General features: G+C 42.2%; 1 protein-coding gene across 4 annotated transcripts in view; it reads right to left on the reverse strand.

The window, feature by feature from the left end:
• Nucleotides 1–17,699, reverse strand: part of PATJ (PATJ crumbs cell polarity complex component) — a 264,895-nt gene that overhangs the window by 101,734 nt on the left and 145,462 nt on the right. For all 4 annotated transcript variants that reach the window (XR_010791282.1, XM_066597729.1, XM_066597728.1 and 1 more), the window contains 2 exons: nt 8,747–8,943; nt 721–812 (listed from right to left, as the gene is read on the reverse strand). Coding sequence is in view for 3 of the 4 variants with exons in the window: in XM_066597729.1 (XP_066453826.1) it covers nt 721–812; nt 8,747–8,943 (289 nt within the window). In the remaining variant the exon portion in view is untranslated. The remainder of the gene's footprint in view (nt 1–720; nt 813–8,746; nt 8,944–17,699) is intronic.

Here is a 17,699-nt window from a genome sequence, read left to right on the forward strand (position 1 = left end):
GACACCAGCCCCCTCCCCGACACCTCCGACACCAGCCCCCTCCCCCTCCCCGACACCAGCCCCCTCCCCCTCCCCGACACCAGCCCCCTCCCCGACACCAGCCCCCTCCCCGACACCAGCCCCCTCCCCGACACCAGCCCCCTCCCCCTCCCCGACACCAGCCCCCTCCCCCTCCCCGACACCAGCCCCCTCCCCCTCCCCGACACCAGCCCCCTCCCCCTCCCCGACACCAGCCCCCTCCCCCTCCCCGACACCAGCCCCCTCCCCGACAACAGCCCCCTCTCCCTCCCCGACAACAGCCCCCTCTCCCTCCCCGACAACAGCCCCCTCTCCCTCCCCGACAACAGCCCCCTCTCCCTCCCCGACAACAGCCCCCTCTCCCTCCCCGACAACAGCCCCCTCTCCCTCCCCGACAACAGCCCCCTCTCCCTCCCCGACAACAGCCCCCTCTCCCTCCCCGACAACAGCCCCCTCTCCCTCCCCGACAACAGCCCCCTCTCCCTCCCCGACACCTCCTACAACAGTCCCCTCTCCCTCCCTGACACCTCCTATAACTAAGCTCCCATTAGCATGCTATAAAGTTACAATGCGCCCCTTTCGGTGTTTAACTGTGTATTTGGAAAAATCAAATGTGTACTTACCCTTTAAAATAAAGTTGCCCCCATTACAAGGTATTGATTATGGTAACATTTGAAGGTTATTCATATAAAAAGGACTCACCTAATTAGCACCAGCTTCACTCTGGAGGGAGCAGACTTGATAACGGCTGACGCGTTTTGGTGACTTTTCCCAAACAGGATCTGGTTATTCAGCTAGAACAAAAATGAAAACAAATCTATTTTGAGTCCCCGCTGGGTCAGTCGTCATTGTCACAGCCCAAACAGCAGTCTCAGCGGTGACCGTGTATCACCTATGGGCCGACGCATTTCACCTACTACTTCAAAGTGTACAAGATTATGAAAATGTGATGCAACCAGGGAGCTCACGAGCACAAAAACAGGACAAGTGGAATTCCTAACCTGAAGCTCCTGGGCTTCAAAGCAACATCTGTAACAGGACACTCACCTACTTTGCGCCATATGTCTTCTTAGGTCAAGATCTCTGCTTGCATCAGTGAATGGGCACAAGCATGTTCATATAAAGGCTGTACAGATCTAATACTGAGAATTTGCTATACTTGTATCCTGCAGCATCCAATGCAACTGTGTGGACTAAACACCTCAGCAGCTTAAAGATCTCTCCAGTCCCGAGTTTGCTACTATTTACTATTGCAGGCTAGATTGTACTGCATGGAATTTTTATTGGCCCGTGACCAAAAGAAACGAAATATACCGTAGTAATAGGCAGTCCGCTTTATTCTATTTGTGCAGAAAGCCGTAAAATAGCAGCACACCCACAGCAAAACAGCTCAGTGAATAAATACAGTACCAGTACTAAGCTCACATTATTAATGCAGCACCAGAACCAAGCTACGTGCATAAACACAGCACCAGAACCAAACTCATAAATTTAGCATGAATCAACCTCCGTGCATCGCTACAATACCAGAATCAAGATCATAGTATAAACACACCACCAGAACCAAATTCATAACATTAATACAGCACCAGAGCGAAGCTCATTATATAAATACAGCAACAGAACCAAGCTCTTAACACATATAGCACCAGAACCAAGCTAATATTAATAAAGCTCCAGAACAAAGCCCATAACGTACAAGTAATAATTATGCTGCGGCGTGGCAATGGGCTGAGAGCTGTGCCTTAGGGAGTAGACATAGCCGGGAGAAGGATAATCCCTGTAACTCCACATTAAATGTCCCATAGAGGAAAATAATCAACCGGCCTGGAAGATCCAAGGGGGCTGATAGATTCCAGTCTGCATCTGCCTGGTGTTCCACCCACAAACTGGTGGTCAGCACCCTTTGTGATTGCATGGGTCGCATGTAGCCAAGGCCAGACATGTCTGTTACAATGTATCAGTGCAGATAAAATGTATCCGTCTTCAGTCCAGACCCTTTAGCTCACAAAGGATTGTCTAGACTGGATGCAACTGTAACAAACCCTCAGATGTGAGAAGAATTAGTAAAGGAGAACATCCAAAGATTGAAGAACCTCCATTCTAACAGCAAGCAGAGATACAAACATAGAAAACGGACGGCAGAAAAAGAGAAAACACAGTCCATCTAGTCCGCCCTTATGTTATTTCTCTCTTAGGAAAGATCTATGCTCTTCCCAGGCCTGAATTTGTTTATTGTTGATTTTCCAACCACATCTGATGGAGGTTTGTTCCCAGCATCTACTACTCCTTCAGTAAGAAGAACATTGTGACATTGCCTCGGATTTTTCTCCCAAGTAATCTCAGATTGTGCCTCCATACTCAAGTGCTTAGCTTCCTAATAAATACACAGGGTCGCAGTCACTGCACCCAGCAAAGGGCTTCTAGGGGGAGTCTTCCCCCGTCAGACTTGAGACGGGCCCCGGCTAGTCCGCTTCAGACCTCAGGCCCGCAGTCCCTGATGCTGCCTCAGCAGCCTCTCTCTCTGGCTTTTATCAGGGGACTCCTTGCATCTGGAGGTTTTAACTCCTCCACACACACCCATACGGCTGTCCCTGCTGATTAACACGCAAAAGGCCTTTCACACCCCCTGCAGGTCTTTTTGTCAACTACCTTGCCACAATACATAAAAGTCTCCATAATGTCCCATCTCTCCTCCTTCAGGCTATACAAATTAAAAGGCTTTTCTAGGCAGCTCCCGCTGTCAGTACCGAGCTACACTGGGGTCGGAGTGTAAGCCATTGCTCCGACCCTTGTGTAGTGGCCAATACCCGTAATTGCAGGAAAAGCTATCATTGAAATAATTAGGACCCCAGCTTGCAATTCCAAGCACAACGCCCATTGATTTCAATGAGAGCTGTACCTGCAATTACGAGTGCCGGCCACTATACAGGGGTCGGAACAGTGGCTTCCACTTTGACCCTGGTGTAGCCCAGCACTGACAGCCAGGGGTCAACAACAAAATAAAAACCCCAGGAGATTTCAGATGACAGCTCAGTGCTCTGCACATTTTAGCACTAAAGCTGTCCACGGAAATCTTCTAGGGTTTAACTGCATGGTCAGTGCAGCAAGCCCCAGAGATTTTCCAGGTGTGCCACTAAAGGGGTTAAACCTTCTACTATGTCATTTATGGACATATTAAAAAGAATAGGTAAGACCCTTGTGGTCACCACTTGTAACTCGTCCCTGTACAGAATACACTCAGTTACCAACAACCCTCTGATGTCTATATTTTAATAAATTGTAAGTCCACCGAACGATCAAAAGATTGGGTCCAACCCTCAATAACTTTTCTATAATCGCTCTATGTGGAACTTGACTTTGAAAACAGTGCAGAGATTAACCACCATTGGTAACCTGAGCACTTGTCCTTAATATAATTATTTATACTTGATACAATGTTGCAATCCTTCTGTCTTTTCTTCTTTCCATCATGTAATCTCTATAGAGCTGAGAAGAACGTACCCAGCTCCACCGCATCTTCACCTGCAACATGCAGTCGGCTGCACTAAGCTCCCGGGAGGTAGACCAATCAGTAGTCTTTGGGAGGGCCAAGCAAACACCGAGATGATAGACAGCTCCCCCTCCCCACGAGGCTGTGGATGTGTGCGCGCTGTATGTATAATGGAGGGGTGACCTTTCCTGCAGTTATTTAGACCCCAGAAGAGGAGATTAACCGGGTGACAAGCAATAAAAAGCAGATTAATGGGGACGAGTCACTTGCTGTAAGCGTTAGAGGATTATAGGCCAAGCAACGTCTCCAATCTATCCGTACAGCAGAGCTGGATAAACAGGTGACCGCAGCATACGGAGTAATGGCATCATTGGAACAAATGGATTTCCTCTTTGGACCCGTATTCCACTAGTTAAAAGGTGAAAGAGACTAAGGAAAGTCTTCGTGACACCATTAACTGCACCCACCCCATAGGGCAATAGCTATTGACTTGTGCAACTACTAGTCCAAGCTTGTCCTGGCAGACTACAACTGTATATCGAGCAGCCTGCAAGCAATGGCTCAGTGTTGTCCAACTACAACTCCCAGCACGCCCAGACAGACCATAAAACATTGGCTTGCAGCTCTCCGACTGTTGTGAATCTAGGACTCTGCATGCTCTGACTGCAGCTCAGACTGTTCAGATAGGCTGCTGTGTATAAGCACAAGCTCAGCGGAAAAGTCAATGCATAGAAATGTCCGATTTCCATTGCAGGACAGGTAGACGTTGCTAGTGGGGAAAAAAAATTGGATATTCTGTCCCAGTAAGGGAGGACTGAACGCGGTCAAGATCATACATAACCATTGTTATGGTGCAGAATTGTCAGCATCGTACAGAATGGCAGACACAAGAGCGCCATACAATGGCAGAATATCCCTTTCATTCAACTGTTAATGAAGCACTACAAGTGCCGCCACCACCACAGACTGCAACCATAATATATTATACAGTGCCATATAAGGGGTCAATGCCCAAATAATACTACCATCCAGTGCTAGAACATTACCAGTGCTCAACTAGTACTACCATCCAGTGTTAGAATACTACCATACAGTTCCCAAAATAAGCACCCATTGCTAGTCTACCTGTGCTCAACTAATACTGCCAATCCAGTACATTGATTGCCACCACCATACAGTGCCCAAACAACATGACAATGTAGTGCTAATATACAACCATACAGCTCCCAAATACCAAATTTCAGTACTAGAATACTACCAGTGCTCAACTAATAGTGCCAACCAGTGCTAGAATACCACCATACAGCTCCCAAATATAGCCACCCAGTGCTAGACTACCTGTGCTCAACTAAAACTACCATCCAGTGCTAGAATACTGCCGTACCTTGATTGCCACCACCCTACAGTGCCCAAACATGACAATGTAGTGCTAATATACAATCATACAGCTCCCAAATAGCAAATTCCAGTACTAGACTACCACCAGTGCTCAACTAATAGTGCCAACCAGTGCTAGAATAGCAGCATCATTCAGTGCCCAAATCATACTGCCATCCAGTGCTAGACTACTAACAATGCTTAACTAATACTGACATCCAGTGCTAGAATAATTCCACCATGGAGAGCCCAAAAATTACTGCCATCTAGTGCTAGAACAACAGCACTATACAGTGCCAGAATACTACCAGTACTCAACTAATACCACCATCCAGTGCTAAAAAACCACCATACAGCTTGCAAATAATACTGCCACCCAGTGCTAGAATAATATCATACACTGCCCAAATAATATTGCCATACAGTACCCACAAAATACCACCATCCAGTATTACTCAACCAGGGCTCAATACTGTCATTCAGTGCTAGAATACCGCCATACAACATCCAAATAATACCGCCCTAAAAACTACTACCAGTACTCAACTAATCCCGCCATCCAGTGCTAGAATACCACCATACACTGCCCAAACAGCAGCTTCATACATAAAGCAATCTACAGTAATAACAGTAGCATCAAGAAGCATGGCAGTAGCAAGCCATTGGTGGCGCCCCCTTCAGCAGGGAAGGGTGTAACACACCCTAAAGGCCGGCCTTGTTGAGATGCACGAGTTAATGTATTTGGGGTACCATTCATACCATACAATCCCGCTATATCTTGTAGTGCTGCAGTTTGCTCTGTAACAAAACGTTTCCTTAATCAGTTTCGTTCCTCTCTGCTATCAGCCGACCTTTATATAACCTGGAAATCCAATTTACAAAACACCATTATACGGTTATTACAAATCCTCAGCGAAAATGAGCTTAAATCTTCAAGGATGCGAGCCTCCTGATCGGCATTGGGAGGCGGAATGATTTCTATACGCGATCTGACAATTTCACCATAAACATTCTATACCGGCAAAGACGACCCAACGCCGAGCGGTAAAGCATCCGCCGACTGCCTGCGTGGATCCGTCATAAATAGAGCGCTTCTATTTCTTCCCGGAGGTAATTATAGACTTAAAATGTACAATTTGTAACTGACTACAATACAGAGAATTGACGTAATTTAGGAAGATTATCTCGCTAGGTTCCCAAATGTATCAAACCTATAAAACGGAACAATTTACAGCCTCGTTTATGGAGAACGTCGTTTCCGAAATGTATTTTAAGACAGAAGGGGGATGGGGGGTAATCATGAGGTGGTTACACGCTTCCAGGCTTAAGTCGTCGCCATCAGGAATCAAAGACAATCCTTTGAAATACTGCGGCTGGATGGGGATGCTTGGATAACTGCGTGCAGCACAACCCATCGAGTAGCAGAGGTTCCTGCCGGTACGGCCAGGATATGACAGGTCACCACATGATGGCAAATCCATGCCCATCCTTAGCTACGTGCGACCCATGCAGGGTGCCAGCCAGGAGACGATATAGGCTGGCGGTAATCACCTCTCCTAGGTTCACCCAGACAGATATCTTCCTACATGCAGCAGTAGCTTGTGGAGCTACTAAACAAGAATCAATCACCTTCCTCATGGTTATTTCTCCTTCCCTGTCCACCCATTGGTGCCCCAACAACATAATTGCTTTGTTCTGCTAATGTATTTACTTAATGAGCTTGGTTCTGCTGCTGTATGTATGTACGGAGCTTGGTTCTGCTGCTGTATCTCTGTTAGGAGCTTGATTCTGCTGCTGTATGTCGGTTAGGAGCTTGATTCTGCTGCTGTATGTCGGTTAGGAGCTTGATTCTGCTGCTGTATGTCGGTTAGGAGCTTGATTCTGCTGCTGTATGTCGGTTAGGAGCTTGATTCTGCTGCTGTATGTCGGTTAGGAGCTTGATTCTGCTGCTGTATGTCGGTTAGGAGCTTGATTCTGCTGCTGTATGTCGGTTAGGAGCTTGATTCTGCTGCTGTATGTCGGTTAGGAGCTTGATTCTGCTGCTGTATGTCGGTTAGGAGCTTGATTCTGCTGCTGTATGTCGGTTAGGAGCTTGATTCTGCTGCTGTATGTCGGTTAGGAGCTTGATTCTGCTGCTGTATGTCGGTTAGGAGCTTGATTCTGCTGCTGTATGTCGGTTAGGAGCTTGATTCTGCTGCTGTATGTCGGTTAGGAGCTTGATTCTGCTGCTGTATGTCGGTTAGGAGCTTGATTCTGCTGCTGTATGTCGGTTAGGAGCTTGATTCTGCTGCTGTATCTCGGTTAGGAGCTTGATTCTGCTGCTGTATCTAGATTACGAGCTTGATTCTACTGCTGTATCTCGGTTAGGAGCTCGATTCTGCTGCTGTATCTATTTTAGGAGCTTGATTCTGGTGCTGTATCTAGGTTATGAGCTTCATTCTGGTGCTGTATCTATGTTATGAGCTTGATTCAGGTACTGCATATATTCACTGAGCAGTTCTGGTGTGGATATTGTGCTATCTTGCAGTTTTCTTGCCGAATTCAAAACAATCAGACTGCCTATCATTGCAATATATATAGTTGTTTTTTTTTTTTCTTATGACAGTAGGGGACGCCAAGAAAAACAACACAAATTCTGCAGAAGGTGCCATCTAACCTTACGCTGGCACTGGACACAGAACTCCATGATATTCTTCAAAACTAGAATTGTCCAAAAAAGAAAAAATACTCAGGAGGGGGGTTAAGCAAAACAGAAGTTGGGTGGAACTTTGAGGTATGACCGTTCTGCACAATGCTTACAGGGTATTTTCACATAACTTCATCTAAGCCATGTAATGAGCACCAATCAACAATTGGTGCTCGTTTGTGTGGCCGTCACAAAGGCCAATTCATGGGATCGTTCGCCATGAATACTGCTCTCTGCTGTCAGCAGCACATCCCCCATTCACATGGGGAGATGTGCTGCTGCTGATTTTTGCTGTCATGTGAAGGAATGCGATCATCCGGCGAACAAGGACAATGGGGCAGCCCCCTGAATTTGGGCCTGCTGACAGCAAATGAATGTTCTTATCAATATTAAGGCTTGATGGGTGAAAACAGATGAGTGATGGCCCAACCGCTGGGACCCCCGCTATCCCGTGACCCCCTATTTCAGAGTCCATGTTACACTTTCGCATTTCTGTACTGTAAAGTGGAATGGAGGTGCTGGCCACACATGCGCAGCAGCGGCTCCATTCCTGTCAATGGTGCAGACAGACCGCCGAGCGCTGTACTCCGTTATCTCTGTCTGCCCCACTGAAATGAATGAAACGGTGGCACACCACTCATTTCAATGGGGCAGGCAGAAATAGCCGAGGACAATGCTTGGTTATTTCTCTCTGCCTCATTGAAATGGATTGAAGTGGGAAACCATAACTTGGAACTGTGAAACACGGCGGACACGAATCCTCCCTTCTCGGGACCAGCTCCAAACCCACTGCGGACATCCGGCTTGGCTGCACTGACAAGACGAAGAATCAGCTGATCGGCAGAGATCCTTAGTGGTGGATCCAAGTCAATGAACTATTGATGACCTAACCTGAAGGTAAGTCATCAGGGGAAACTAACTTTAAGTGTAGAATGTATAATATGATCGGTGTGACACAGTGGTGCTCGATGATGGATCTAAGCCAATCATTGATCCATAAAGTGACCGAAGATCGGATGCGACTGAACAGATAATCATCATCAAGCCTATAATGTCCCATATTGTGTCTGCCGAGCGGGAGATTATTGCTGGTTTTACTGCTGCTGCAGACATAAAACAACGTGGACAACCAACGATACGGCAACAATTACAAAGTTATCAAAACTTTTTACCTCCAGCAACTCATCCCCAACCCGGATGCTCCCATCTCTTCCGGCAGGTCCATCCGAATTAATGGCCACAATGAAGATGCTCATCCGGGAGCGGTCCTTATTACCGGCCAGGCTGAGACCCAGCCCATTCTTATCCTTCTCAAGCTCAATGATGTGGAGCTCGCCGGGGAGGTCAGCATATCTCTGTCTTATTTTCTCTAGGGAAGAAAAAAAAAAGACAACTCAGAAGGTGATAAGGAAAAATGGCTTCCATGTAGGATTGCCACCTTTGTCAATAAAGAATACTGGTACCGGCCTTTAGAGTAAATTACGGCGGGGGCGGGGGTTTGCTGGCTGAGTGGTAACCTTACTTCCACGGCTAGAACCCCGGCAGGCAGAGATCGTTACAACAGGTATAAAATGTTCTGTGAGCAAAAAGTATGGGCCAGATGGAGGGGAGTAGGAATGCCAGATCATTTTGTTTGGAAACGCATACGCCAGCATAAGAGCTGTGTACACAAAACGGTAGAGCTTTAATCAAAGGTAAATTGCAAAGTGGCTTCCTTTTTAATTTAAGAACACAAGTGACAACCAGATCCAGAAGTGATGGTAAGCTATAACCCGAACTAAATATCTGAGTAACCCAAGACTGACTGGTTGCTAGGAATAACCTGCCTGATGGGTATATCCATAACAACCAGACTGTTGGCTGTCAGCACAATGTCAATTCATCTTTCAGCTGTGATATGACTGCCAACAAGCTGCTATCCCTCTCAGGCTGAGGAATAACAACAGATTGTGGAGAACGCCTTTAATTTTCTGCCCAATTTGAGCATTTTCTTATGACCTGTGCTCTTATATATATATATATATATATATATATATATACACACACACACACACACACACACACTACCGTTCAAAAGTTTGGGGTCACCCAAACAATTTTGTGTTTTCCATGAAAAGTCACACTTATTCACCACCATGCGTTGTGAAATGAATAGAAAATAGAGTCAAGACATTGACAAGGTTAGAAATAATGATTTGTATGTGAAATAACATTGTTTTTACATCAAACTTTGCTTTCGTCAAAGAATCCTCCTTTTGCAGCAATTACAGCATTGCACACCTTTGACATTCTAGCTGTTAATTTGTTGAGGTAAGCTTGTGAAATTGCACCCCACGCTTCTAGAAGCATCTCCCACAAGTTGGATTGGTTGGATGGGCACTTCTGGCGTACCATACGGTCAAGCTGCTCCCACAACAGCTCAATGGGGTTCAGATCTGGTGACTGCGCTGGCCACTCCATTACCGATAGAATACCAGCTGCCTGCTTCTGCTGTAAATAGTTCTTGCACAATTTGGAGGTGTGTTTAGGGTCATTGTCCTGTTGTAGGATGAAATTGGTTCCAATCAAGCGCTGTCCACTGGGTATGGCATGGCGTTGCAAAATGGAGTGATAGCCTTCCTTATTCAGAATCCCTTTTACCCTGTACAAATCTCCCACCTTACCAGCACCAAAGCAACCCCAGACCATCACATTACCTCCACCATGCTTAACAGATGGCGTCAGGCATTCTTCCAGCATCTTTTCATTTGTTCTGCGTCTCACAAACGTTCTTCTTTGTGATCCAAACACCTCAAACTTGGATTCATCCGTCCACAACACTTTTTTCCAGTCTTCCTCTGTCCAATGTCTGTGTTCTTTTGCCCATCTTAATCTTTTTCTTTTATTGGTCAGTCTCAGATATGGCTTTTTCTTTGCCACTCTGCCCTGAAGCCCAAAATCCCGCAGCCGCCTCTTCACTGTAGATGTTGACACTGGTGTTTTGCGGGTCCTATTTAATGAAGATGCCAGTTGGGTACCTGTGAGGCGTCTGTTTCTCAAACTAGAGACTCTAATGTGCTTATCTTCTTGCTTAGTTGTGCAACGCGGCCTTCCACTTCTTTTTCTACTCTGGTTAGAGCCTGTTTGTGCTGTCCTCTGAAAGGAGTAGTACACACCGTTGTAGGAAATCTTCAATTTCTTAGCAATTTCTCGCATGGAATAGCCTTCATTTCTAAGAACAAGAATAGACTGTCGAGTTTCAGATGAAAGTTCTCTTTTTCTGGCCATTTTGAGCGTTTAATTGACCCCACAAATGTGATGCTCCAGAAAATCAATCTGCTCACAGGAAGGTCAGTTTTGTAGCTTCTGTAACGAGCTAGACTGTTTTCAGATGTGTGAACATGATTGCACAAGGGTTTTCTAATCATCAATTAGCCTTCTGAGCCAATGAGCAAACACATTGTACCATTAGAACACTGGAGTGATAGTTGCTGGAAATGGGCCTCTATTCACCTTTGTAGATTTTGCACAAAAAACCAGGCATTTGCAGCTAGAATAGTCATTTACCACATTAGCAATGTATAGAGTGCATTTGTTTAAAGTTAGGACTAGTTTAAAGTTATCTTCATTGAAAAGTACAGTGCTTTTCCTTCAAAAATAAGGACAATTCAATGTGACCCCAAACTTTTGAACGGTAGTGTGTGTGTGTGTGTATATATATATATATATATATATATATATATATATATATATATATATATATATATACATACATACATACATACATACATACATATACATACACATATATATATATACATATACACACACACACACACACACTCTAATATACATATACACACATCTTAGGACGCCTGCACACGAGCAGATATTTGCTGCATGTTCGAGGAGGCATGCATGTTTATACACACATACTTATGTCAAGGTACAGACATGGATGTGATTAATTTGCACTTTAAAGATGTTTTATTTCTGTTGTAGCATCCTTTTAATAGTCACTGATAAGGGAATGAAGGTTTTATGGTCCCTGAATTAGTGTTAGGGGGTCACCAGGCCAGCAGTGTTGTCCGCTACAAATTTCTCATACATCCAATTCTCCTCATGAAGAATTTAGCCTTCTATTGAAAGTGACTATTTAAAGAGGTTTGTGTTTCTGTTGTAGTATTCTTTTATGTGCAAATTAATCACATCCATGTCTGTGCCTTGTCATAGGTATGTGTGTATAAATATGCATGCCTCTTCGGATCTATTTCATTTAAGTCTGAAGGTTAACACTGCGTTGGTTTGAAAGCTCACATTAACATCATGTATTTTTGTTAGCCATTGAAAGGTATCATATCTACAAGATCACGTGGTTTCTCTTGCGAAGAACAATCACATTTTGCTCTACTGGCTAACGCCGTACCAAAGTGTTTTCATTATCAATATATGATATTAATACTAATGGAGTGTTAATATGTCAAAGACGAACTCTGGGTTACGTTAGCTTACGTGATTTGAGTTACTGTTCAATGGGACTGGTATTTGTGCCGCAGTACTGTAACTGTTGCTCCGGTATTCAGTATTATGCATAGATTACTTCAAGGATTTAGTCAGCTGTAATTAGTGTTAAGGAAATCTATAGACAAGGTGTAACTGCTTAACCATTATTGCCATCTTCTGGTTCATTAGTATTCATATGTTTCTATATATTGCAAACTTTGGTTACTCCGTCTGCTGCGTCGTAGCCTGAATACAGTGTCGTTCCGCACCTCCCGTGACAGAGAAAACAGAATAAAGCGGCAAAAATGGAAAATAGAAAAAAAAAACACACCCCAATGGCTGAAGCGGTTATAAGACTACAAAGACTTAATTTATTTTCTAAGTGAAAGGTACTTCTGTGAACAAAGGAGCACAATAAGAAGCGGCTTCAGTGCGGTGTGTTATCGGGGAGGAATAGCCGGCCGAGCACTTACAGAGATACAAGGAAGCAAATTGTACCAATTATCCTGATAATGTGGATGTCAGGACGCGAGAGGTTTACGCAGGAGATGACGGCTCCACTCTGCATTTTCTGCTGTTACAGCTTCCCCGGGACGCACCTTATTTGCTTATTGTTCCCGATTTTGTAGCTCTTAGGCTCAGTTATTAGCTCCTCAAGGAAAACGGCCAAATAGGGTTATAATCGCCTGTGCCATATAAGATCTGAACACCGCATGCCACAAAGACAACTCCATTCAGATGCATAGAACTAATGATTACTCTGTTTCTGAAACAAATTTCCAGTGTGTGAATGCAGTTCATACAATGACACAAGAGGAGGCATCAAGGCCAGAAACTAACATTGTTCCTAGCCTTAACTTGTCCTAATCAACAGAATACAGTAAAATCAGAAACTGGGCAGTATTATAGTAGTTATATTCTTGTACATAGGGGGCAGTATTATAGTAGTTATATTCTTGTACATAGGAGGCAGTATTATAGTAGTTATATTCTTGTACATAGGGGGCAGTATTATAGTAGTTATATTCTTGTACATAGGGGGCAGTATTATAGTAGTTATATTCTTGTACATAGGAGGCAGTATTATAGTAGTTATATTCTTGTACATAGGGGACAGTATTATAATAGGTATACTCTTGTACATAGGAGGCAGTATTATAGTAGTCATATTCTGGTACATAGGGGCAGTATTATAGTAGTTATATTCTTGTACATAGGGGCAGTATTATAGTAGTTATATTCTTGTACATAGGAGGCAGTATTATAGTAGTTATATTCTTGTACATAGGGGGCCGTATTATACTAGTTATATTCTTGTACATAGGGGGCCGTATTATACTAGTTATATTCTTGTACATAGGGGGCAGTATTATAGCAGTTATATTCTTGTACATAGGGGGCAGTATTATAGTAGTTATATTCTTGTAGAAAGGGGACAGTAATATAGTAGTTATATTCTTGTACATAGGGGGCCGTATTATACTAGTTATATTCTTGTACATAGGGGGCAGTATTATAGCAGTTATATTCTTGTACATAGGGGGCAGTATTATACTAGTTATATTCTTGTAGAAAGGGGACAGTAATATTGTAGTTATATTCTTGTACATAGAAGGCAGTATTATAGTAGTTACATTCTTGTACATAGGAGCAGTATTATAGTAGTTATATTCTTGTACATAGGGGCCAGCATTATAGTAGTTATATTCTCGTACATAGGAAGCAGTATTATAGTAGTTATATTCTTGTACATAGGGGCCAGCATTATAGTAGTTATATTCTTGTACATAGGAGGCAGTATTATAGTAGTTATATTCTTGTACATAGGGGGCCGTATTATGCTAGTTATATTCTTGTACATAGGGGGCCGTATTATACTAGTTATATTCTTGTACATAGGGGGCAGTATTATAGCAGTTATATTCTTGTACATAGGGGGCAGTATTATACTAGTTATATTCTTGTAGAAAGGGGACAGTAATATAGTAGTTATATTCTTGTACATAGGGGGCCGTATTATACTAGTTATATTCTTGTACATAGGGGGCAGTATTATAGCAGTTATATTCTTGTACATAGGGGGCAGTATTATACTAGTTATATTCTTGTAGAAAGGGGACAGTAATATTGTAGTTATATTCTTGTACATAGAAGGCAGTATTATAGTAGTTATATTCTTGTACATAGGGGCCAGCATTATAGTAGTTATATTCTTGTACATAGGGAGCAGTATTATAGTAGCTATATTCTTGTACATAGGGGGCAGTATTATAGTAGTTATATTCTTGTACATAGGGGCCAGCATTATAGTAGTTATATTCTTGTACATAGGGGGCAGTATTATAGTAGTTATATTCTTGTACATAGGGAGCAGTATTATAGTAGTTATATTCTTGTACATAGGGAGCAGTATTATAGTAGTTATATTCTTGTACATAGGGGGCAGTATTATAGTAGTTATATTCTTGTACATAGGGGGCAGTATTATAGTAGTTATATTCTTGTACATAGGGGGCAGTATTATAGTAGTTATATTCTTGTACATAGGGGGCAGTATTATAGCAGTTATATTCTTGTACATAGGGGGCCGTATTATACTAGTTATATTCTTGTACATAGGGGGCAGTATTATAGCAGTTATATTCTTGTACATAGGGGGCAGTATTATACTAGTTATATTCTTGTACATCGGAGGCAGTATTATAGTATATTCTTGTAGAAAGGGGACAGTAATATTGTAGTTATATTCTTGTACATAGAAGGCAGTATTATAGTAGTTACATTCTTGTACATAGGAGCAGTATTATAGTAGTTATATTCTTGTACATAGGGGGCAGTATTATAGTAGTTATATTCTTGTACATAGGGGCCAGCATTATAGTAGTTATATTCTTGTACATAGGGGGCAGTATTATAGTAGTTATATTCTTGTACATAGGGAGCAGTATTATAGTAGTTATATTCTTGTACATAGGGGGCAGTATTATAGCAGTTATATTCTTGTACATAGGGGGCCGTATTATACTAGTTATATTCTTGTACATAGGGGGCAGTATTATACTAGTTATATTCTTGTACATAGGGGGCAGTATTATAGCAGTTATTTTCTTGTACATAGGGGGCCGTATTATACTAGTTATATTCTTGTACATAGGGGGCAGTATTATAGCAGTTATATTCTTGTACATAGGGGGCAGTATTATACTAGTTATATTCTTGTACATCGGAGGCAGTATTATAGTAGTTATATTCTTGTAGAAAGGGGACAGTAATATTGTAGTTATATTCTTGTACATAGAAGGCAGTATTATAGTAGTTACATTCTTGTACATAGGAGCAGTATTATAGTAGTTTAATGCTGGCCCCTATGTACAAGAATATAACTACTATAATACTGCCCCCTATGTACAAGAATATAACTACTATAATGCTGGCCCCTATGTACAAGAATATTAGTAGTTATATTCTTGTACATAGGGGGCAGTATTATAGTAGTTATATTCTTGTACATAGGAGGCAGTATTATAGTAGTTATATTCTTGTACAAAGGGGGCAGTATTATAGTATTTATATTCTTGTACAAAGGGGGCAGTATTATAGTATTTATATTCTTGTACAAAGGGGGCAGTATTATAGTATTTATATTCTTGTACAAAGGGGGCAGTATTATAGTATTTATATTCTTGTACATAGGAGCAGTATTATAGTAGTTATATTCTTGTACATAGGAGCAGTATTATAGTAATTATATTCTTGTACATAGGGGGCAGTAATATAGTAGTTATATTCTTGCACATAGGGGCAGTATTATAGTAATTATATTCTGGTACATAGGGGGCAGTATTATAGTAGTTATATTCTTGTACATAGGAGCAGTATTATAGTAGTTATATTCTTGTACATAGGGAGCAGTATTATAGTAGTTATATTCTTGTACATAGTGGGCAGTATTATAGTAGTTATATTCTTGTACATAGGGAGCAGTATTATAGTAGTTATATTCTTGTACATAGGGGGCAGTATTATAGTAGTTATATTTTGGTACATAGGAGGCAGTATTATAGTAGTTATATTCTTGTACATAGGGGGCAGTATTATAGTATTTATATTCTTGTACAAAGGGGGCAGTATTATAGTATTTATATTCTTGTACATAGGAGCAGTATTATAGTAGTTATATTCTTGTACATAGGAGCAGTATTATAGTAATTATATTCTTGTACATAGGGGGCAGTAATATAGTAGTTATATTCTTGCACATAGGGGGCAGTATTATAGTAATTATATTCTGGTACATAGGGGGCAGTATTATAGTAGTTATATTCTTGTACATAGGAGCAGTATTATAGTAGTTATATTCTTGTACATAGGGAGCAGTATTATAGTAGTTATATTCTTGTACATAGTGGGCAGTATTATAGTAGTTATATTCTTGTACATAGGGAGCAGTATTATAGTAGTTATATTCTTGTACATAGGGGGCAGTATTATAGTAGTTATATTTTGGTACATAGGAGGCAGTATTATAGTAGTTATATTCTTGTACATAGGGGGCAGTAGTATAGTAGTTATATTCTTGTACACAGAGGCAGTATTATAGTAGTTTTATTCTTGTACATAGGGGGCGGTATTCTAGTAGCTAGTAGCTCCTGCTAGGAGGCAGTATTATAGTTGTATTATAGTAGTTTATTTTCTTGTATATCAATCTGTCCTTATTTGCCCTGAGAGGTTTTATACGTATGAAGGAGATCTGTTAATAAGATAATGGAGTCAAAAGGTGCAGGTATAGCTAAGCATCTTACAGTTATTTTGATTTTCTCACTCCAGTATCTACATTACTCAGAAACCGTGAAGAGATTGCAAATTGCATTTGTTTTAATAACTTCCAGCTTCATTGACTGGTAATGGATCTCTGCTCCTGTGAATTTTTTATATTTTCCCCTCTACAAATTCCACTAGCAGGTACCAGGGCCCTGAGAAACACTTCTGCTTTGTTGGAACAGATATATTGATTGCTTTATGTTCTGGTTGGCTGGAGAGATGGTTCTGACATAGCTCAGGGGGTGCCGATTTGTATTGAAGAGATCCAGGTGGTATGGAGACTTCTGGGTAATGCTCTATGCAAATCTGTCTTCCTCCCCAGAAATACAATAGATGATACTAGTCTGCAGTGGAAGGGCTTATGCTGGAGGACTGTTGAACACTCATCCCTATATACACACATGTAGTTCCTTAGGATAAATGTATACAAGTGCCATCTCTGCTCTTGTTTTGCTCATTGACTCCCTGCACGCCCTGCTAGTCTGCTGAACCTCCCTCGGAGCTGGTTATATTCTCATGCATCATCAAGCGCCGACCTACTAAGTAGTAGTGACACGGATGATGTAGAAGAAAAGGTCACCGCAATAAACCTCCATTCTTCAGAGTCCGCAGAACACACAGCAGCAACTCAGACCAATACCCCGAAGTAGGGAAACCTGCAACCTGCCCCAATCCCGCACTGAGGGGCATCCATTACACCCCCTGTAGCATACTGATGGGTTCACAGTGTTTGTGCATGCCCAGGGTTACAGTTTTCACAGATGACTTCACTATTCTGTCCTGCATAAATGAATGGAGAATTGCTGAAATAGAGATCAAAGC

This window comes from Eleutherodactylus coqui, chromosome 3 (assembly GCF_035609145.1).
Source record: "Eleutherodactylus coqui strain aEleCoq1 chromosome 3, aEleCoq1.hap1, whole genome shotgun sequence".
NCBI classification, from domain to species: Eukaryota; Metazoa; Chordata; class Amphibia; order Anura; family Eleutherodactylidae; genus Eleutherodactylus; species Eleutherodactylus coqui.